General features: G+C 37.6%; 1 protein-coding gene across 9 annotated transcripts in view; it reads left to right on the plus strand.

Annotated features, from left to right (window-relative positions):
• Positions 1-23,988, plus strand: part of ITSN1 (intersectin 1) — a 137,322-nt gene that overhangs the window by 96,005 nt on the left and 17,329 nt on the right. For all 9 annotated transcript variants that reach the window (XM_062622251.1, XM_062622253.1, XM_062622252.1 and 6 more), the window contains 4 exons: positions 5,509-5,554; positions 10,236-10,357; positions 12,715-12,832; positions 16,776-16,967. In XM_062622251.1, coding sequence (XP_062478235.1) covers positions 5,509-5,554; positions 10,236-10,357; positions 12,715-12,832; positions 16,776-16,967 — 478 coding nt within the window. The remainder of the gene's footprint in view (positions 1-5,508; positions 5,555-10,235; positions 10,358-12,714; positions 12,833-16,775; positions 16,968-23,988) is intronic.

The following is a 23,988-nucleotide window of genomic DNA, read 5'->3' on the forward strand; positions in this document are numbered from 1 at the left end:
TCTGTCCCAGTTTTGATTAGTTATTCCCTTCTGTTTGAGGTACACTTTCCTGGGTACATTAAGACTGTCGTTTAATAGAATAGAATTGTAGAATCATTTAGATTGGAAAAGACCTTTAAGGTAATCCAGTCTAACTGCAAACCTACCATTGCCAAGTCTACCACTAAACCATGTCTAAGCACCTCATCTGCACATCTTTTAAATACCTCAAGGGATGGTGACTCATTCAGTTCCCTGGGAAGCCTGTTCCAGAGCTTGACAACTCTTTAAGTGGAGAAATTTTTCCTAATATCTAATCTAAACCTTCTCTCGTGTAACTGGAGGCTATTTCCTCTTGTCCTACTGTTTGTTACTTGGAAAAAGACTGACACCCACCTCATTACAACCTCCTTACAGGTAGTTGTAGAGCAAGAAGATCTCCCCTGAGCCTCCTTTCCTCCAGACTAAACAACTCCAGTTCCCACAGCCATTCCTCATCAGACTTCTCCAGACCATTCACCAGTGTTGTTGCTCTTCTCTGGACCCGCTCCAGCACCTCAATGTCTATCTTGTAGTGAGGGACCCAGAATGGAATACAATATTCTAGGTGCAGCTTCACCACTGCTGAGTACAAGGGGATGATCACTTCCCTAGTTCTGCTGGCATCACTATTTCTGACACAAAATGATCATATGCAACCCATTCTAAGTGAGCACAGGTAGAGACCTACCTGCCACACTTTTGCTGCTGCTGTCTTTCATCTGACCTATTAATAAGCCAGTTCAGGACACTACGCAGAGTAGAAAACTAGTCTAGTAGAAGTAATACATATTTCTAATATGTTACAAAAATATCAGTAGCAGAATTAGCATGGAAGGAGATTAGTGAAGGAGGCAAGATTGCCACAGCATTGGCTTGTATTAGCTTGACCTGATTTTGAGCTGCATTCTTAGCTGGCTTTTGTGTTAAGTACTTCATTTTAGAAGCAAAACATTGTATCTTACATTTAGTAGGTGGGTTCAGATATGCCTGTGCTCAATCCTACCTGTTGGTTGCATCAGATCTAGTGACTATGGACCAGGAGATAAAGTCAGATCAAGTCCCAGACTAGAAGAGGAGCATTTAATGGTTTGTTTAGTTGGAGCAATGTAGCTGTATCACTATGGATTCTATCACAGCAGGCTAGCTTGTCTTTTTGACAATCAGAGTAAATTTTGTACAGTTGTAAATTGTGGCATTTAGGCGGGATATAGGTTTACCCTGACAGCGTTGCCCAGTGAGAGTCCAGACAAGAGATTCTGAACTCTCTATCCCCAGTTCTAGCAGCTTGGTTCTCCTCTGAGTGGTGTGACATCAGTTGTGGCAGTAGAGGCATTTGTGGGTCTGTATCAAGAAATTTACCTGGTTAAGAAAAGCACTCCTTTTGCAGTCAAGGATGTGGATTATAGTTCAGCCCTGACATACAGCAAAAAGATGGTGGCTTGTCCCATGGCAGTTGAGGAGCAAGTGTACAGTTGATTGCCTAGCCTGTAGAATATCTTGTGATCATGAAACTGAGCCCTAAGTCTCTTTATATTACCTGTAAGTTTGTATTGTACTTGAAGAGTGAAAACTTGCACTGTTAGCCTCCTTAAACCCTTGTGAGTACCGGTTTGTAGGTAGATAGTAATAGTTGCTAATTAGTTACTTAACCTCACCTACATTCTTGTTAGTTAAGTCTCCTTTGAACTTTTGTGAAGAAACTGCTTTTGTTTTCTCTTAAGATATTTCCATCAGAATTTAGTCTCAACACTTGGGAATTTATATTCAGATGTGCAGAGCTGCCTTTTGTGTGCCTTTAAGAACTGGCTACTTGTCCTTTTTTGTAAGAGACAGGCACACACGGTTGCAAATCTTCCTTTTTCTGAGAGAGCTCAGAAATAGATATTTAGTACTGAAAACTGTTTTTATTAGAGAGGTCAATTTGGTGTTTCTCTGATCTCAACTTGTCTGGGGTTGAAAAAGCTACCTGCAGTTCATCAAAACATGCTCCAAGTGCCCTTTTTGCTGGTGAAAATTGCATCTTCAGATAAAATCTTGATGAGGGAGGAAAAAGCACAGAGCTCATGAGATCTCGATATCTGGGATGCTTATTTTCATAAAATGATTCATATGCCCTGCAGGACATATTTCTTCTTCCAAATGGATAATTGCCATTACACGTACAGTGTTTTGCTATTCAGCTTGTTCACAGAGCCAGTTTTTACAAAGGATTTCACAATAGTGGCTGTCTGTTAACTTTCAGATGTGCTGCTGTGCTTGGACAGCTGGCTGATTGTGGAAAATGTTACTAAAAGAGTAAATTAATTTAATGTGTTCTGCACTATTGACTTAGGCCCAAATAAAAAGTAAGGCAGTGCTGATCTTTAGACAACAAGCACAGAGTTTGGAGAGATGGTTGTAAGCCTCAAAATATCAATGGTTTATACATCAGAAGAAATTATTTTTTTTATCTGTTCTTGTGTACCTAGTCCCAGGCTACCCATTTACCTCAAGCTGCTAAATGAAACTATTTCCTGTTCCTTAAAGTTTTATCTTATCAACAGAATGAAAGTCTTTGTTCATCAAATAAATGACAACACTGGTTCATGGTCTGTTCTCAGAGTTTTCATTAGATTGAAGTAGATGGCTAAAGATCTGTAACAAGTATTTATTATATCCTTCCTTTCTTGAGACTGGTGATAATTGCCATAAGATATGAAGCTTGTATGGTGGACTTGGAAGCACAAAAGTTTAGATGCTTCTAGTTACAAAACTTTGTATAAATATCCTAAAAATAGTAACAGTCTGAATGTATTTATTCTGGATTCTGAAGGTCTTCCTGTACAACACAATTGGCAAATGTACTTCTGTGTCTTATTAAATTAACAAAGCAAATTCTGCTTTACTGTTTCAAGAGGCTTTATTATCACTTGTCCCAAAATATCCTCAAATGCAGTTAGTCTCAGGTGTGTAAAAGAGAAATAGAATGGGTTATGTCTTCTCCGCTGTTTTTCTCTCGAAAGAATAGAAAATACTTCTCCATCTACTGTGTGGGCCAGGAGTTGGGTCCGTCTTAAATGCATTATTTCTGAATTATTTATTTATTGAAGTATTGCAGGACTGCTCTATGTATTTCTTCTACATTTTTACCAAGGATTCAGACAGTCCTCAAACAGAATTCAGACACAGTTGGTCAAGGTGATTTTTGAAGCTTCTCTCTTAAGATAATCTCTGTGTGTTTACCAGTTAACTGTAAAGATAGTGTCACAGGCTGTTTCATCTGTCTATACACTCCTAATCTGGTAACATGGATGTTGACTGAGTGATATTTTGAAGAAGCGTTCTCTGAAGGTCCAAACACTTGTTCTTTATTGAGGAGGGGGGAGGGTGTTTCTCTGCCAGAAACATTTTCCAAAGCAGAATTACTTCCACATACTACCATATCATTGCTACTTGCCACCTTTGGTTCCATACAGTTGTTTTGTCTGAATCATCTTCTCTTTGTCCCCAGAGCTAAACTTAGTCTTTGCACCTGATCTCTCCATGATGCTTTCCTGTCACTTTTTTTTTTTTGTTAATATAGGTTACAGGGGTTATAGGGAAATGTGGAGAACTGAAGAGAAAGAAACAAACATAGGGAAGAGAAGATTTATTTGCTTTGTAAAAAGTAACCAGAATGAATCTTTTACAATTACAAGAATGGAGCACCAAGGCAGCAGTATCCAGATATTGTTGAACTTAAAAACATTGCTTTTCCACAACCCTTCCCAAAATCTAAGATGTGAAATGTCAGAAAGTGTGATATGCTAGATGTATGTAAGGTGCTTTGGTGCCAAATTAAAAATAAATAAATAATTAAATAAATTCTTCCCATCCCCACTCTCAGCTTTCAACATCAGTTATAGCTTCTGAGGTAGGCAATGCCAACTCTGCTGGGTTTTCTGCTCTTACTAGATGGGGTTGGCTTGACTAATTCAGCCTTGTGAGGTGATATGGTTCACTCTGAAAGATCAAACTTCTGCAATAGTTTTGCTGCAGTAGGTTTTCTGCAAGATGTTAAAAATGTGGATGTCTCTGAGCAGCTATGTAATCTTCGAGACAGATTGAAGATCTATCTAATAATTTATTTTATGGAGCCATTAAAAAACCAATACCTGTTTTTAAAATGGCCCTGTTTTCTCCATCATTTAACTAGTCTTAGTTACTAGTCATCTAGTCATCAGTTAACTAGTCATCAGTTAACTAGTCTTAGTTACTCCTTACATTAGTTTCTGCCAGAATCCCCAAGTTTTCAAAGCATCAAGTTAATATGGAGAATACTGAGGATAAAGCTGTTCCTTTCCAAATAGGATTTAGGATTCTGTGAAAACTTTCAGGTCATTTGATGTAGGCTCCCAGATTGTAAGGGAGATCCTAAATGAGAATTTCAGGGGAAGTGGAAGTGTTGTGAGCCTTGCTTGAAGGCAAGGGGGTATTTATGGTTATTCGTCATTCCTGGCCAAAGTACAGTTTAGATTTGTTATGTTGCTGTTTTCCATGTCAGACCTTTTTATTGCAGCAGATAAGACTAGCAATGTCTGGGAAGAAACTGAGGTAATTACTTTGGGGCAGGGGAAAGCTGTCCTAGACAGGGGTGGTGGCTGAGGGTTGATGATGACTGAGGAAGGGAAGCATGCAAGGGACAAATTTGAGACCACAAGCTGTTCTGAATACTCAAATTGCGTGTATGTAAGTAGACCTGTGAATGCATTAAAATAAATAAATAGAACTCTTCCCAAATAACCAATTGCCTCAAGGGAAAGTTGTTCAAAGGCTTTTCTTGCAAATCTCTTGGCCTTGATGATAATGATGTTCATCCCTTAAGTCACCCCATTTAGGTTCTGAGGAAATAGCTACGGATAAATAGCAATTTTTGCTCTCACTTGGGCACAGAAATGGTGGGGGGGATTTTACTACTGCAAGCACACACGACCTACAAAGTTCAGATGACTTGTCCAAAAGATGCAGTGATGACACTGACAGTGCTAATGTGCCATATGAGAATTTTTGTAATATGTAATATGGAGAGTATTGAAATAATTATATCCAATTAGTTTTTTAAGCATATTTACAATCTGACTATTTGTAGAGTTGAAAATTACTATTGTTATCTTAATAGAACTTGACAGAATTCATATTCTGTAGATATGCAGATTTATAATTCAGATGCTATAAAATTTGGAATTATATTGGTACTTGCAGTCCATGAGAGGAATTAAAATTCAGGAAAGAAGTCTACACATTTATATAGATGATCGTACATACTTAGGGCTTACATACACTGCTTGGTATCTATTCCTAGATATAAATTGCTATTTAAAATATTAAGGGTTTCTGTAAGAACAGAATCTTACTATAAGAGTTTTTACATGCTTGTTTAGTGTGTTAAACTGAAGCATTGTAAATAGTTTTCATATACTGGAGAAATAAATATGAGTGCTAAACTTACATTTTACTTTCTATTTCAAGGCTCCTGGAGCAGCTGGAAAAACAGGAAGTTTAGGGAAGAAACCTGGTGAGTCATATGTTGTGACAGCACCTTATATTTGTTCTTAAGTACTCAAGTTCAAAGGCAACAGAATCTTTTCCATGAAAATAAATTATGTTTGTTTGCTCTTGGTCATTTTGTATAAATCTGCACTGCTGAAAACTGTTGGATAGCCTGTCAATCAATTCTATCTATCACTAGATAGCATGTAGCTAGAGAATAAAATTCTCCTTGCTCAAAAATGAATGAAAACTTGATGATACAGAACAGTGGAAGCTTAGAAAAAGCCCAAGTTTACCTCTGAAAATCGAAACATGCATTCTTATCCTGTGGTTTTACAGCATTTTGCCCAGAACACTTCACAATATGGTACACGTAGGTGCTGTGAACTCTTGTGCCTGCTTCTCATTTTCAGGAGCATGTACTTTGTATCCATGCTGTGTAGCTTACTGCCTGTCAAGCCTGGTCATACTGCAGACGATCATGTTGCAGATTACTCTTGGCTAGAAAGAAGTCCCTGGCTCTTGGAGTGGTGAGGGCTGTCCCTCTAACCAACCATTGTATTCCCAAAGATTGTTAAAAAAGGGCATTCTGTGTCACTGGCAGGCACCTGTAAGCTTTCCAGAAGACACCTCTTATTTTTTTTCCCCTCAGTGTATTTGTTTGCTTTTGTACCACAATGATGACTTGTACATTGAGCTGAATCAAACTAGAGAGGGAGTGCTTCATGCTTCTTTGTCCTTTCCTTTGAGCCTTGTTCAGTTGCAGTGAGGTGGTTCAAGGGTGTATCTACCAAGTCTTGCCTTTTTCCACGTACAAACTGCATATTTTGTTTTGTAGTGAGGAAGTTTTGCTTTATCTGCCTGAACTGGTTGACTATGTAAGAGGAGAAGGGGAACACAGCCCCAGATTAATTTGGCTGCTTTTACTTTGACATATGAGCAATGGGCTGCTCTTGTCTAAATCTTACTGATCCATCTGTGGAAAGAAGGGCTTAGAAGTAAACAACTCCTCCCCTCTCTAACTTTCACTTACATGATAAAAAATAGTTATCCTAATAGATACAAAGCTCAGAAGAAGCAGACAAGAAGAGAGATCTGGGAACTCTGAAAGTGATACCTGGTAGGAATAGTGAGAAGATGGTGATAGGGATGGCTGTTTTTTTGATGTAAGAGAATGGTGGATAGCAAGACTTCAGCTCAGAGTACCAGCCTTATAATCACACCAGTCTTCTGGATTCAAATCAGTGGAGACTGGGGGAACGTTGACAAAAGCTGTGTTCAGAGCAATCCTGCCTATTTTTCAGCAAGCAGATTCACGGATGTTTTTACTATAAATGAGCTGCAAGTACGGTGAAGTGCTGGTGAATGAGTTGAAATATTCCTGTTTTTTCTAGAAACAGCAGGATGAGTGAGTGGGAGTTGGTAAGAGTGTGTGTTTGAAGGGCAAGGGCAAAGAAACTGCTGTCTGTGAATCTGAGCAGCAGTGTGGTGACAATCACCTCTGTGAGAAGGCATTTATGTTTTTTTTTTTTTCTAAATGTACCTGTTTTAGTAGAGGCCACATTTTTTGGCCTGGCCTGTGATTGAATTGGATCTCTTCTCAGTAATTCAATACTTGAATAAATCAAAATTAAAAAGGCCTTCCTGGAAGGAAAGCTTTTTCTCTTTTGTTTTTGTTGCGGTTTTGTTTTTAAAAAACCCAACTTTTTTGCTGAGTTGTTTTCTCTGACTTTCTGCTTCTCTGTGACATGTAAAATGAATGTTAAACTTGTAGTTCATATTGTAACTTTTTAAACACATAGTCTACGGTAAAAATTCTTTATTCTGCTATTTGGTGAAAGTGGGTATCTCATACCTGGAGCCTTGTAAATCACTTTTTTGTGGATAAAAATGAGAAATTGCTTGTTATAAGATGCACAATACAAGATTTTTGTTCTTTCAGTATGATAGACTGAATATTACAATTGCCACGGTAGTGAGAGAGGGTTTTGCCTGATTTATATCTATATACATATATGTATACATTTTGACAAATTCCCACAGTTAATTTGTTTGCTTATGTTCACTTTGCTTCCTGAATGCCTCTAGGGTGGACAAATTCGTATGATTCTGTGAAAAAAAATCTGTGAATACAGGGAGCTTGCAGACTTTCTAGCAGTATAGCCGTATTTCCTGCCAAATACCTTGCTTGCTTTGCCTTGGTATAGGACAGACTGCCACTGCTGCTGGCTTTCTCTGTGTAAACCTTTCCATTCTCCTATCATCACCTACTATATTTTACTTAGAAATTCTTTATCTCCTGCTTTCACACTTTGTGTGCTAAGTTCCAGATCCAGGTTTACAGTATTTTTCTGTCAGTCGCTGGCTTTTTATCACCTGTTCAATTCCACCTCTGTGTGCCTGCCTCTCCCCTCTTTGACCTATCATGAGGGAAGTTCTGCCATAGTTAATTCTGCGTGTCATTTGCAGTGACCTCAGATTGTTTGTCATCTCTCTGCTTCCTCCTTATGTTGTTCGTTTACATCTTGAATGCTTCTCTGAGCATTTTTAATTTTCTTAATCATCCTTGTCGTCTAAATTTTAAGTAAACTATCTTATCGTTTTCCTGGCAGCCTTCAAATCACTTTGTTGTTTCTTCCCTGAAACAAAACCTCCCTCTGTTTCAAAGGAGTTGGCTTTGTGGTTTTCTCTGCCTACAACTGCATTTTCAATGATAGCTCCCTTTCTCTGCCTTACCAGCAGACTTCCCCCATCCTCCCCAGTCTGTGGGTGTTGTGTTGTTACTGAACCTCTGGTGTTTCTCTTGGCCACAGGAAGTTTGGCCAAGTAGGACATAGACCAGCACTGCATTACTTCCTCTGTATGGCTGCCCATGAGAAAGCTGGAAACCACTTCTGTGTACTTGCTCCCTTCAGCCTCAGTCCCTTTTGCTGCTGTTGCTGTGTTGACTGCTAGTCCGCCTGACACTCTGTCACATTGCTTTCTGCTGCTTTATAAAGGGGCAAACTGAAGGAAGGTTTGACCTTTCTCTGCTTAGCCTTCCAGTGCAGTTCTTTAGGATAGACTATGTTGAAAATATACAGTAATCATAAGTGAAAATAACTGATACTGATATTTATTATTTTACCAAGATTTTTAAATAAAATCTAAAATCTCAAGCAGTGTATTTGGTCTGTGATGAGATAATTGCTGAGCTTTTAAGTTAAGCTGTTTGCTTTTGCACTGAAGCAGTTGAGATACGTTTCTGTGATCTTGAGCTACTAGCTCTGCTGTGGGCTTTTCTAGGATAGTCTTAAACCACGACCATAACCAATTGAACCCAGTGCCCACACTGGCTGTTTGATGGTCCCCAATTTTATGTGATGCATTGCCAAATAAAAACCTCCTTTGTCTTAAACCCAGGGGCAGAATTTACTCTTCCAGGAAAGTGTTGGGGTTTTCATTGTTTTTTTTTTTCCCCATGAAAAACCCCAAATTCTCTCCCTCCCTCGTCACCCTCCCCCCCCTTAAAAAAAGTTAAAAAAAATGAAAAAAAAAGACAAAAAGCCACCAACCAACCAACCAAAAAAAAAAACACTCCAGCCCATAGATCATTCTGTGAAGGAGAATACTTATGTGATGAATGACTGTATACTAGGATTCTAAAGTAGAGTTTTCAGCAGTAACAACACTGCTTTTGTTTTGCTTTGGGTGTCTGAGACCCTTTACAATTAAGTGAAGGTCAAAAACTTCCTCTCAGATTCCCCTTAATTCATGACTAGAGAGGGACTATGTAAATGTAGCAGTCTAAAATGTTTAGCTTCTCAAAAGCTAAAATGTTCCCAAATCTGCCATGTTTTGTTTATGAAACATTCCCAGTTATCATAGTATTAAACATGTTCTCCATCGCCCTAAACATGTTCTGATAACATGCTAAACCTTACTTAAAAGCTATCAGTAGGAATCAAAATGCCTACAGCCACTTACAAGGTCCTGTTAGTTCAAATTGGTTCAAAAATGGATTAATCCTCACAAACGTGGTGACTAAGTTATCATCTGTCTTTCCACAACCACTTTAAAATGGAGTAAGCTGCATTGTCTACTTTGTCTCATTTAATGGAGAGATATTTGTGAGCTCATGGTTACTCTGCATCTGATTTGTTCTGGTAGGTGATCAAATTAGGCACCAGTATTGTATTAATGCTCACAGAGTAAAGACTTCAAAATAAATCCGGTTTGTTACATTCTGAAAACTTTAATGATTTTGTCTAACCTGGTGGTGAAAAATTTTCTGTAGTCCTTCATTAGTTTGCATCTCTGTTACTTCAGCTTCACCATTTTATTGTCATATATACGTATCTCCTCTTTTTTGGGAGCTTGGTCCAACTGATGCTACAAAAATGTATTTATTTGAAAGCAGTATTATGGTACTTGATTTTAAGAGCCATATAGTTCTGAATGATGGTCATTATTCTTCTTTATTTAAACTATTTTGTATATCATACCCATAGAGCTGCTGCACCTCCATTTTATTGCTGTAGTGCTATGAACAGACCTGCTGTATAATTGCCAAATATTTTCATTCAACTACATACATACATAACAATTTCATTGAAAGAAATGCAGAATGGATATACTGTGCAAGTGATAATAGCAGAGTTAATGTTGTGTAGTTGTGTTCATGTTTCTCCAAATTAACTTTTTTCTTTTTCCTCCTACTTCAACAGAAATTGCCCAAGTTATTGCCTCTTACACAGCAACAGGTCCAGAACAGCTTACTCTTGCTCCTGGTCAGTTGATTCTTATCAGAAAGAAGAATCCAGGTGGCTGGTGGGAAGGAGAGCTCCAAGTTAGTTACTGTTTTTTTGAAATGAACTTCCATGTAAAAAAAATGTGTAATTTTTTTAATAGTTTAAAATGAATGCATCAGTGATAAATAATTTTTAAAGTGTTCTGCAAGTAAGCATTTACAAATAAAATGCCTGTACAAAAACATGCATACATTCCAATTCCTTGAACTTGAAATAACTTTGGGGGCAGCAGGAGGCAGCCAATGTGCCTCATTGTAAGTCAAGGACATCCATTGCAAACTCAGATCCAGCCTGCAGCCTACTCCCTTGTACATTTTCTTGAAGGGCCTTCAGACATTAGAAATAAGGGGTTTTAGGGCATTTTTTTGCCTGCTTTTGAATCCTGCCAGTCTTGTGTCAGTAGCCCAGAGCGAAAAAGCAGCTGCCATGTCAGGTAGTGGGGAAAGCCAGCTAGGCAACAGGAGTGTATGGAACTATTGGGTTAAGAGTAAGGATCTATTTCCAACTATTTGCAACAGTGCCCATGCATATCCTATGCATTTGGATCAGCCGATAACCCGTGTGCACTGTGAAAGTAAAAGAAATACTGGGTGTGCAGTCTTGAATGTCTTCCTAAGCAGCTTTCTAAATTGCTGCCACAGTTTGGCTATCCCTTTTGTTGAGAGATTGAGACATATTTCACAGTAGTGGTTTTGTAAGATGGCCACCACTTTTTTAGGTTGCTTAATGAATGTGACAGCATAGAATACCAGTCTAATGGCCCTGTCTCAGCAACAGCTCTATTTAATGTAGAAGAGTGAAAAGAATGGTGTGTGGTGCAAGCATCAGATAGGAGAGAGCTTTAGTGTTGTATTGGAACATAGTAAATAGTGAAATATTTTAAAGTGGCAGGTTTTTTAGAAGTGTATGTACAGTTCAGTTTCAGCTCAAGTAAATTTTGGCGATACTTGTCTTACATGTTAGAGAAAAGGTAAAATATGGCAAATGGGTTAAGCATTACATTGCTGGATTTAATGCAGTTATCCAGAATATCTTGAAATGAATGATCTAGATAGACTTCAGATCAAGTGCTTTCTTTTTTCAGTAAAGACAGAGGGAAGGAAATTGTTAAAGAATAGGATATGTTAGATTACTTGTTTCACTAAAATTATTATATATTTTGTTTGTAAAGACTAAATTCTACATGACAAAAATGCCAACCTTGTTCTAACAATGCAAAAAAGAGAATAAATAATTTGTAAGACAGATTTAATAGTTTTAAAAGCAGAGATTTGATAAAAAATTTTAGAATAACCTTGCTTACAGTAAAGATTTTTCTTCTGATTTTATTTGCAATGAACAGTGCAGTTGGTGAAATAACAAGAAGCAGTTTCTGTCAAATTCCTATCCTGCTTTGTAGACAAGCTTTTTCATACTGGATCAGACCTACGGTTTGTCTGTCCCAACATCCTGTCTCTGACAGTGACAAGTTGCAGCTGCCTTACACGCTGTAGAGCGCTGCTGTAGGCCAGGTGTATGGTAACCTGCGGCTCCCTCAGTACAGACATGGACCACACACACTAATACATGTGTGCACCACATGTTTCATACTGATGTTCTCTGATTAGATAGGCATGAGAACATCTGGCATCCTTTCTAAAACCTTAACATCTGTTAATTAGGATCATTTGGACAGTGTCTATCCATATGTATTTGTAGTTGCCAAAGCTTAATTTTTGTTTGATTGGAATCTGGCTTTGGGATTTTGTATTTGAATCCAAACTTTTCCCTTTTTTTCTTGCCATAATGTTCTGCTGTTCTTCTAGCACTTGATTAATGTGACATATGTTTATACTCTTGTCTGTTGTTTGGGCAGGAGAGACTATTCAAAAGTTTAGATACTGTTTCTTTAAAAAGAAAGAGATGATTTCATTTCTTAATCTCTACTTAAACTATCACAAACTAGGTATCTATTAAATGCTTTTTTTTTTGGATAATGAAAAAGCATTTAAGTGCTGCCACTGAATGCAATAGCTAGCCTAATATTCTAGAATTTTGGTTTAAACAGAATCGGGAAAAATCTTTCAAAAGAATCAGGGTTGTAGTATTCATTCTAAAACACACAAAGTAGGAATACTCTTAAGTGAAAAATCACTCAAAACAGTAGAAAATAACTTCTGTTTATATGTTATTTTCTTTTGCTTATACATTATGAAAGCTTACTTAATAAACAGAAGCATCACATCATTAAAGTCATTGCCACAAAAATAGCTGACTTTTTCCTTATAAAATGCATTTTTCTTATTCTAAAGTAGTCATTGTGACTGCAAATATTTAAAATACTGGCTTAATTACCTTGTCTAAGGATCTATTGATATGCTTAATCCTTTTAAAATAATTGTTTTTTTTTTACTAGGCAAGAGGGAAAAAACGGCAGATAGGATGGTTCCCAGCTAATTATGTAAAACTTCTGAGCCCTGGTACCAGTAAAACTACACCAACAGAGCTACCTAAATCAACAGCATTACCTTCAGGTAAGCAGTACAGTTGCATTAACAAATTTGCTTTTGTAATGTGTGTCATTTACAATACGACTTCTAAAAATAATTATGGGCATTTAGAAGGATATTTTTAGTATCTGTTCTACTAGTCACTTTGGTTAAACTCTTTTTATTTTTCTTGTAAGTGAGAAAACCACACAATTGGTCTGTGTATTTATAGTGGTGGCTCTTCAGGTCTGAACTGTTGAGTGCTAAAAAGCCATCTGTGACATTAGGTCTTAGAGCATTCCAATTATCAGTCCTATTTCTTGACACTAATTGTAGTAAAGAAGTTTTTAAAGGTTCAGGATGATCTGTGGGCTTAGCAGGTGAGGTCTCTCTCTTTCAGAACCTTTCATTTTTCCTAAAGTGAAGTGGAAGAAAGCCACTCAAATGAAGATGTAGATTCTTGTCCTGTATAGCTATCTATTTAAAGGTTTATGAAAGGACTTAAGAGTGATAGATGATTATATTTTTAAAGCTATTTGTTACAGCTTCACCACAGGTGATGTCAAACAGTCCTGTCAGTCTAATGCAAAGTATAAAGGCAGGCAGAAGACTGAGAACAAAAAGTTCATTCCTTGTCACTGTTTCAGTCTTGAACCATTTTGGGTTTGTGAGTAAACTAAGGAAAGAGGATTCTTGTCCGTCAACATGTAGGATGGACATATTTTCTTCCATAAGCCACGCAAAAGACTTGACATAGTTTTCTATCATTTGTTTGGATTTAGTTCGGGTTGCAGGGGGGCAAAAGCTTGCTGATTCCCAAGGCCAAGTTTTGACAGTCTATCATTAAAATGAAACAAATGTTTCATAATGAAAAATGGTAGCGAGCATAATTTTTTCCTTTAAATATGTATGAAAAATTATGCAGTTATGAAACTAGAATCAAATACTGAGGTATTAGTTTCACATGTCATTGGATAAACTCAAGTGCTGTGTCAGAGAAGGCAGATGTTATAAGTGGTTGCTAATTGGCTCCTTTGGTGGTCATGAAGATCAGACTTCTATAAAGACTCATGAGTTTGGGTCCTGCAGTTAAAATGGTAGCTCAGTGTTGTGACACATACTTTTACCAGGCAATATGATGGGATTTTTTTCATTTTTTAGTTATTTCAGGTTTGACAGCCTGGAACTTTTCACACATGCTAATAAAACTTTTACTGAATAAACTTTTTAGCACTTTTCTAATTGCCTACAGAACATAAAGAATCTGAATGACATTTAATTTTATCAAACTTTGTTATAGACCTTTAATTTTGGAGGATAAGAAGCTTTTCTTTCTGTTGTGATAGATGGCCTCACTAACTGTGTGGTTAATGTAAGAGGTTAAGAGGTTAATGCTTGACAAGCGTCTTTATAGGAATTATGTTAGTGGGGAGGCTTACTATAGCAGAAGACATGGAAAGCCTGAAGAAAATGATCTACAAGGGCTGAATAATCCCCAAGGTGGTACATTATGAAGGGTCTGGGAATGTGCCATTACAGTCTGAGTTTTAAAGGTAGCCGATCCATCAGAAACTAGTATCATCAAGACCTCTGTTTCTTTTGTCATTTTGCTTTAATGTATATGCTGTCCATCTGCCATACTGTAATGCAGACTGCATGACTTTAACAACTCTTTTTTTTAAATTCTGTTGCATGGACGCTTTTGCTTTATACTTTGAGGTTTCCTTAATTTCCTGCTGCTTTGTACATGTTCCTTTCTAAATCTGTGTTATGAATGTGTTGTTCCTGATGTTGATAAATTAACTGTTTTACTGATACTTGTGGTTAGTGAGGCACAGAGAAGTTCACGGTATCGGAATAGTAGGGAAAGAATATCACCTGTTCTGCTTGTTTAAAGAAAGATGACATTATAGATTGTACTGGTCGTAAGTGTTATATGAGAGCCTGGATTCCTTCTGCTGTTGCAGCAGGAGTAGTGTTAATCAATAGGCAGTCTTTCTAAAAGGAAACTTTTAGGCTGAACAGAAGTGCAGCTCAGAGAAGGTAGGCTATAGCTTGCTCTTGTAGTTAGCGATGGCATTTGGAGTTCAAGTAAGTGAAAAACTTCCTTGCTGGGACTACTGTAAAAGCTTCCTATATATAGGACTAAGGTGAATTCTAATTTTTGTGACCAAGTGTAAATAAGACCAAGATGAGGCAGGTCACTGCTTCAGGTTCAATTGAGGAGTCCTGTCTCTTCAAGAATTCTCTTAAATGGCCTCCCCAAGTTTTAAGGTGATTCTTGGGATCCCACTGAACTATTTAGATATCCTGATGATACTGCTGGACCATGCCAAATTTCCTAAAATTCTTTGAGGTAGAAGAGAATAATCTGAATGAAAAATTCGTCAAATATAAAGAATTTATTCTTCAAATAAATTAACTCTAGAACGGGTTACAAATATGTTAATGTAAGTTTTATATTCCGGTATGGTCCAGCTTAATTTTTTTTATTGTTCTTAATATTAGTAATAGCCTGTAACAAGAATGCTGTAAAAGAGCTTTAGAGGTCTTTAAAGTGAAATGTGAACATCAATGGTGTTTAGAGTCAAACTCGTGTTAGCACAAACCAGGAGTATGGCATAATAGATATTCCTTTAGAAATGCTAGTTTATCTCCAGTATGCCAGGGAAATGGACACTTTGGTTGCTTGATGTGCCAGGTGTTACAAATGACAGGGAGTGCCTCCTTCTTTTTTTAATTTTGTTTTTTTTTCCCCACCCCCTTTTCAAGTAACAAAGCTAAACATTGAGACATTTGCGGAGTCCCGTTAAAGGATTATGATCTTTGTGAACAGGTACAAAGTGTTAACTAAAAGCAATTGAATAATATTAATTAAAAAAGAGAGGAGCTGTTTGACAAATTACAGTTGCTGTGTACAAGAATGAAAATAGAAGAAAATTTTAGGTTTAATATAAAGGAGAGAACCTGACAGCAAGGCTAATTAGAAGTTTTGTGTCTCAGGGAAAATGCCAGAAGCAGTGTGACTTGGCACAGAGAAAACATCAGCAATGTAGAGGCAGTATTTAAATAAACAGTCCTCCTGTTTTAAAGAATTACACACTCTGCTCTATTATAATTGAATAGAAGCAGCTGTATTCTGAGAACTTGTCAGACTTGATGAGTTTCACAATAAGTAAACAGAAAGTAGGCTGTTGGAAGCAGTCCTGTGGTGCCAGAAGGGCAGCCTAAATCACCTAGGATGCTTTTTCTTTTTCTCATCTTTTCGAAGACCTTTGTGTTCCTAACACCTCAGTGGTACTTTAAGGATAGCACCGTTGCCTTTCTCTTGAATTATAGAGCTATGCTGAGCATGTGCAGTGCTTAATTAGAAAAGAGGGTGCCTTTTTCAGGCTTCAGGTAGTGGAATTTAACATGTTTCTCAGACTTTTCTGTCCGTTGCGAACAAATTTAGTGCTTTTGTGGGGAAATGTGTATGTGTAAATATTAAAAAAAACAAAAGAGAAGTGTCAATAGAAAGCTAACATCATTGAAGTGTTTGACTTCTTGCTAAAAGTAATGGTGAGACAGTGGAACAGGTTGCCCAGAGAAATTGTAGATGCCCCATCTCTGGAAGCGTTCAAGGCCAGGTTGGATGGGGCTTTGAGCAACCTGGTGTAGTGGAAGATGTCCCTGCCTATGGCAGGAGGTTAGAACCAGATGATTTTTAAGGTCTCTTCCAGCCCAAACCTTTCTGTGATTCTGACCCCTCAGTAAGCTGATGGAGAGAGCAATGCTGTTAGGAAACTTTGTTTTTTATAAATCACTTGAGCCAATTTATTGAGGGCTCAGCTGAGGACCAGTACAGGGGCACAGAAGAGTGCAGCAGGACCATGGCAGGACTAGTTCAGATCAGTGTGACACCTGTAGTGTTCATAGTTGGTTTATACATAGCTTGTGTTTTGCTGAAACATTACCAGTGCGATAGACCTCTTCCTTTATCTTACAGTGTGCCAAGTAATTGGCATGTATGACTACACCGCACAGAATGACGATGAGCTAGCGTTCAATAAAGGCCAGATTATAAACGTCCTTAACAAGGAAGACCCAGACTGGTGGAAAGGGGAGGTGAATGGACAAGTGGGTCTCTTTCCATCCAACTATGTGAAGCTGACAACAGACATGGACCCAAGCCAGCAATGTAAGTGACCCTCTCTGCTGCCGTGCTGTGATTATTTGTATAGTACTTTTAAGATGAAACATGCAGCATTGCTGTGATTCTGCTGTGGTTTGCAGAACTCAAAGCTTCGCCACTGCTGCACTTGTCAAAGTCTCTTTGAAGACCTTCTGTAATGCAAACCTTATTTTATGTTTGTTTTATTTTTAGTTCCCATACCCTTTGTAGCATGTTACCCTTTATCATTTTTGCACCATGCTGTTTACATGCCTGACTCATTTTCCTAGCTTGAATTTGCTCATTGTTTTGTTTTGCTTATGTGTTGTTTTCCTCCTTTTTCTAGGAATCATATGTTGTCCATCCCCCACTCAGGCTTGAAAGTCCTCAAAGAGACCCACTATCCCATATCACTGCCCAGAGGGATGATGGGAGATGCAGCCTTGATCATGTGGCTTCCAGCATGATCATCTACTGCCTTCTGAGTAGAAGAACACACTGCAGAGCAGTTTACCTCATTTTACATTAGTTGCATGTAATCACAATGTTTGAGTTAATTACCTACAGATATAGACGCAAAATTAAAATGAAACAAAAAAACACAAAAAAATCAGAGGATAGTGGGTCCTTTTGTGGCTTTCACAGTTACCAAACTAATTTTTCCACCTTGGCACAGGTGCTTTCAGTAGTTTTAAAATTATTTTTAAATATATATTTTAGCCTTTTAAAGGAAAAATATAAATTAAATTTCTTCATTGCAATTTTGTTTGTGCAAAAAGACCCACTATCAAGGAATGCTGCATGTGCTATTAAAGTTGTTCCAAATGTCCATAAATTGGAGACTTTATGTACCTTTCTTTTATATTGTTCCCTTGTCCAGTGTTGTCAATATGTCTTTTTTTTTTTCTTTATTTTTTTCTTTATTTTTTTTCTTTAATTACAAAAGAACAGAAGGAGTTAAATCAGTTTAAGGAACTTTAAATGTGCCCAATTACAGATAAGGTATTCTTTTGTAGTTATTGTACTGTATGTATCAGGTGTTCCTTGTTGAGTGTGTAATACATTGTGGAGAGAAGAAATTAACTTCCTTCCAATGCAAGAGATATGAACCTTGCATAATGTTTTTATCCCAGTTATGTTAATTTTATTTTGCACATTACTTTTAGCTGCATACAATTAGAAAAACCCCTGGTTTAAGTTTGTCTCAGATGTTCCAATTTTTGCATTTTCTTATCAGAAATCAATAGAATGCTACATTCATGTGGGATTTGAGAATTACCTTCTTCATTTTCATCTTGGTTACATGAAGTTTGATTTCTCATCTTTACTTTCTTATGAGTATGGAAAAACACATTTTGAACAAGTCATTTTCCTGACAAGAAAGAATGTATAGGAATATCTCCCTGCAATTAATTTCCAATGTTTACATTTTTTAAACTAGACTGTGGAATTTATACAAATTAATATTAAATGGAGCTTACAGTCAAGTTTATGTGGTAGATGTGCTGTAGCTAAGCCATGTTTGTCCTTCCAGCATTAGTTACAAACTCTTGGTGAAATGCCTGGTGCTGTCAATGCAGAAACCCTCTCTTCCCAACGCCTCAAGCACAATGTAGCTGTTTTACTAATTACTTTACCATTTAGTTATGTTCTGGTTTGTGTATTTCATTATTTCTAAATTTCCTGCTGGCAGCATTGTAGCGTTTCTAATCCTTCCCGTCTCCCTCCTTCTGACCTGTCATGCGGTGCAAAGAACAAGTGAAGCTCCTTATTCAATTGCACTTCAGTATTTCATCAATATGAATGTAAATTATATAAATATATAAAAACCTGCAGCTTTAACAACTGTAATACAGCCTTTAAAATTAGTTACATGTATAGATAATTAAATTCTTCATATAAAAGCTAGACTAAAATGTGTTTGTTGTCTCGTTGCTGTGTGCACACAGAATTCACCAAGTGGCATTAGTGCATGTAATGAATTTACCGCCAGAACAGTCTGACGCCAACCCGCTAAATTTCAGAATGACACTTGTCTTGTTTCTTTGAATATTATTTCAGTATAATTACTCAGATTTGTCACAATTACCTGCAACCTTTTGCACCTTTCTTTCTCTACTCATTGGTTTCTACATGTTACAAATCAGCTGACTTTTTTGACACTACACTAGTAGATGAATCAAGTATTGTTATTTTACCATGGGTTTACATTGACTTAGGCTCTGTGTTGTATGCCAGAAGCTCTAGTCTTAAAACATGCACAATTGCACAGTGTTTCTTTCTTTTTAGAATAGTATGTAACATGAACAGATTTTTCCTTCGCCACTCTGCCATTAAAAAAAAAAAATAAATAAAATTGTCTTTATCATAGCCACTTGCTGAAAAAGTAGGCTGCCTGGTGTGACAGCAATTGAACAGAACGTCAGTGCCTGAGGATGGTGTACCCAGATTTTATTCCACTGTTTCAGGATTTTGTGCATTAAAATGTTATTTTAATGAAAGGATCTCTCTATTTTCCCGTAATAAGCTGTTGTGTTGAAAGATTTATAACTTGACTAAAAGTGTTTGTCCTAAAGGACATGTTTTTTATGACTTTAGGCCAGAAGCATACTTTTTCTTGCTATTGAAATACTGGCAAAACTTTGGATATAGGGATTCAGATGCTGCTTTTTTTCCACCATTGCTTCAAGTGAGAAGAAAAATAAAGCTATTATGATGATTTGCAGGCTATATGTTTTCTAACATTCTTCTTCAAAGTGTTGAGCGATGTCTCCTGAAAGATTTTCAAAATCACGGTGTCCTAAAACTTCCTGCAGTCAGCTTTCCACTGAAGTGAAAAGAACAGCCTTAAAAGTCTACAGCTCTCTGTAGAAGACACATACACAAACACAAACAGAGATGTATGTTGTGCCAGGACTCCACAGACAAAAAAGTGCTGTGTACTGCTCAACAGAGCAATATCTTTATCAATTGATTGTTGAGAACAGTTAACTCACAAAAACTTCAAAGCACATTTAAAATGTCCTACACAAAGAGATTCAAACCATTGTGGCTTATATTGACATACATTGTTGAAATACCTATAATGTTTATTTACTCAATTATTAAAATTCTTAAGTGTACTATTATTGCTTGGCATGGTAGTGTTTAATCTTCCTCATAATCAGTGATTTCCCTTGAGTAGCAGGGAACAAGATACTGCACTTACTGTTTCTTACCTGTTTGGATTTTTGTTTATATCTATTTATGAGAGAGTATGAAAGTAATTAATAAAGAAAATTGATTATTTCCATCAGAAAGAAGAGTTTTCCAGGATTGTGTCTCAATCCAGTTTTGACCCTCTCCCCTCCTTCCTGGTTCATCTGAAAAGATCTTTAATCTCTTTAGGCACAAGTCCCTTCCCAAAGCCGCAGATCTGGACTGCAGCAAGCAAACCTGTTTCCAAAAGAACACTTACTTCCTGCAGGGGAAATGTGCCCGCACTCTTGTTTTTTCGGTCCTTGAATCTGTGGCTGTAAAGTCAACACAAATCCCAGTCAAGGCTGAAACAAGACTTACATAGACAAAAATAAAGCATTCAGAAGATTTTTTAATCTCATTTGTATTTTAAACTAACAGTAAGAAAAGGGGCAGCCTCACTGCTGTCTAGTCAACTGAACTCATTCTTTACATTAACTCTCATGTGCCGAGTACGTTTTTCTCTTGCGCAGGAGCTGTCACTTGAAGGATGTAAAGGTGGCTGGATTTAGAGACCACTCCAAGCAGTGGTGGGTCTTTTGTTCACAGTGTTTCTGTTTACCTTGAAAAGAATTTCCTCTGTATTCAGTTGCTGATGAAGTATTCCTGTAAATGTTCTTTCAGGGAATTTGTTAGTATCAATTCCAATACCTGAAATCTGTCCAAAGCATCTGAGTCTGGACAGAGTGGGTTCATCAAGAATGCTTGGCTTTATACTCAGAACCAGTTTTATTTAAATCTCAGTTCTTTTGGACCTTCAGTGGTATCTCTTCCAGTCCCTGTGAGATCACTGAACGCATTTGAAAATGTCCTATTACCATAACCTTCCTGCAAGGCAGCAAAAATAACTGCATGTTCTGGTTTTGTTCTCTGGTTTTAAAACAGTTCTTTTTAGTTCTTTGTGATTATTGACACCAACTATTTAACTTCTTGTTCAGTAGCTCCTTATATGCAGTCCTCTTCTGACCAGGCAAGAAACGGCTTATTTTAACTTCTTTTTTTAGACAACTTCAGTAAATCCAGGGACAGCACATCTCAAACATTATTTAATCAGCTGAATTGCAAGCTACATGCATGCACACAGACAACTGGATAACAAGCTGCTGCTGAGCTAAATAGAGAGCACTAAGGTGAACTTTTGATTCCAAACCCTGAAAGAACGTTTTCAGAAGGTTGTCCTGGATGCAGTTAAAAATGTGAATTATTTTCACAAAGACTTCATTTCCTGCATGTAGACTTTATGGGCTTTTGTATTTGTTTGATAGCTTGCAAAGGAGTACTTAGCCATGAATAAGGATTCATCTTGAGTTATTGCCTGTGTGAGGAGAAACTGTGAGTTAACTATCTGGCGTAACCTGGCAACGTTAATAGTACATGTAAACAGAATTCTGATATACACAAGTTTCTATAGCTTGTTACAGCAAGTTTCATAGCTGTTTTGCTCCATTCCTCTTTTCATACATCTTAATTTGGTAACTTCTTTAAAAAAATAAACCACAGCCCAAGAAAATCCCCTGTAGTGCTCCTCCTCAGCACAAACATTCAGACTGCAATGTCTGCATAGAGCCAGGAGCTAATTTGAATCAAACCTGTTGCTCTACTTCTGCAACTGTTACGAATCCTGTGGAGCAACATAGAAAAAGAAGTCAGATTTTAGAACAAGCTCTATCTTGTGAAATAGTTTTAATTAAGCATTTTGTGGAAAAGATAATTAGTGGCTGAAGGGAGAAAGATGTTTATGCCTAAGGTAGCTGTTTTACAGCAAGTGGGCACAGAGCTTTTAGAAGGTGTTGGATTCCTTGTGGTGGTGCTTGATCACAGGATTTTGCTGTATTTTCTAGCACAAGCTTTTCATTCATTTCTTTGTGTCATGCCTGTCTTTTTGAGTCTGACCCCTCAGCAGCAGCTGGCCCTAGCAGTGGGAAGGAAGCTCCATGCCTCTATGGCATTCAGTTCCCGACTTCTGTTTGGTTTGTCCATATACCAGCTTTCACCCGCAGAGTGCTAGTGTGAACTGGACTCAGACTGGTGTCACAGATAAAGGTTTCCTGTGCCCTGGCCCAGATGGCTGAAAGTGGATTCAGGGGATTTTCCATCACATTCAACTCTGCCAAGTGCATTTTTTTCTGCTGTTTCATTTGTTGGAGTCATTCTGGATCCAGATGAGCGTTACAATGAATGTCATTTGATTTCTTCAGTTTCTTTTCTGGGGGAGGGGAAGACTTGAAGCCAGGAAAGATGATGACTGGAGGTCTGCCCAAGAAAGTGAAAAAACTCTAAGATGTTGTTTGGTAAAAGGTTTTAACTTCTAGAATATTGTGTTTAGTTACCACATTTCTAATTCCAAGTGAAGTGCCTGTACAGCGTCTTTATTTTTATGGAAGACAATGTAAAATTGGACTGTGCAGTTCCTTCTGCTTGGATCCGTGGCTGATGCTCTTGACTGGTTTGCTGTTACTGTACAGTAAGCGGTCAGGGCCTCAAGATAAGTGTGGGTCTCAAGGTGAGACTGAAAGTTACCTGACGTGATATAAACCAGTCCAGAAGTCTGTTAACTCTGCCAGTTTGTATTTTTAAATGCATCCATGTCCTCATACGTAGGATTTTATTCTCCCCAAGCAGATTCTGGAAAGGGAGTGGTAGTCATGTTCTGTTTGTTTCTGAAAGGATGTAGTAATTTTTTTCCACAACTGTTTCACATGTTGCCTTCCCTTCCTTCCATTGGCTGAATACTAAAATACTATTTTTATTCATAGAAAATAAGGTATTAACCTAAAACACTGCAGGAAGCTTTTGCTCTTGAAAATGAAGATGATGTTAGTGTATCACAAGTGTGTGCTATTGAGGGCTACACTCATGCATGTTCCAGAATTAAAAAAAAAAAGGAAAATGGAAATCATTATTAAAGATTCTTGAGTTTCTTGCTCGTGTGTAGATTGGCAGTGGCAATTCCTCCACCTGGTAATAGCTGACTGGTACGAGCAGGAGGAGGAGGCATACGTGCTGGTGTGACTGGTGTTGGCAAAAACAAAGTAATGCTTAATATTTTGCAAGTTTCCAGACTTGTTTCTAGATCCTGCATCCATCCTCAGGCTAACTTTCTGCTCTAACAATAAATAGACGTACTCGTCCGCTTGAGAAATTCTAAACATGCTGAAATTATTGAAATTAGCTGTGAAATGGGATTTTGCAATACAGAAGCTTCAGGTGGAGAGATCTGATCACCAGACACTGCTGTCCTCAGCAAAAGCTTGAGATGGTCTCTCAGTTGAGAGCCCATCCCACAAGATATTTATGGGAAATTGGTGGTCGCACCTGAGGCTAGTTGATAAGAAGACTGAATGGTGAAATGCTGTAATTTGACAGTGAAGGAGTGCTGTCATGGTGTGCTATTCCACCCTGCTTAAGGATTTCAAGGATAACTGTGATATATTTTACGGCTTCTGGTTCCCTACAATAGAACAGATTCCTGTCAACTGTGATCTTGTCATCATGGGCCGGGCCAGCATGAGGTTTACAAGGAAATCTGGCAGTTAAATTGTTTAAAAAAACCTCCCCAAATTAGGCTAAATTAGAAGTTGTGCCCATATCGTAAATCAGCAAGGACCACAGCAGAACCTTCTTTCTGAAAAACAGCATCTCTTGTACATTGCTTTCAAGCTTAGTGCTTAGCTTGTAAGACCCATATTTTCAGGCTGACTTTGTAAGGAAAAGGAACAACATGTTTCCTCTTAGAATGATTATTTTTTTCATTTCTAGAATCCCTTAATCCTACAGGTCCTATGGTGGTAGGAGGTCAAAGCACAGATTT

Source organism: Pezoporus occidentalis, unplaced genomic scaffold (genome assembly GCF_034315485.1).
Source record: "Pezoporus occidentalis ecotype Australia unplaced genomic scaffold, CSIRO_AGI_Poc_V1 ctg24, whole genome shotgun sequence".
In the NCBI taxonomy this organism is placed as follows: Eukaryota; Metazoa; Chordata; class Aves; order Psittaciformes; family Psittacidae; genus Pezoporus; species Pezoporus occidentalis.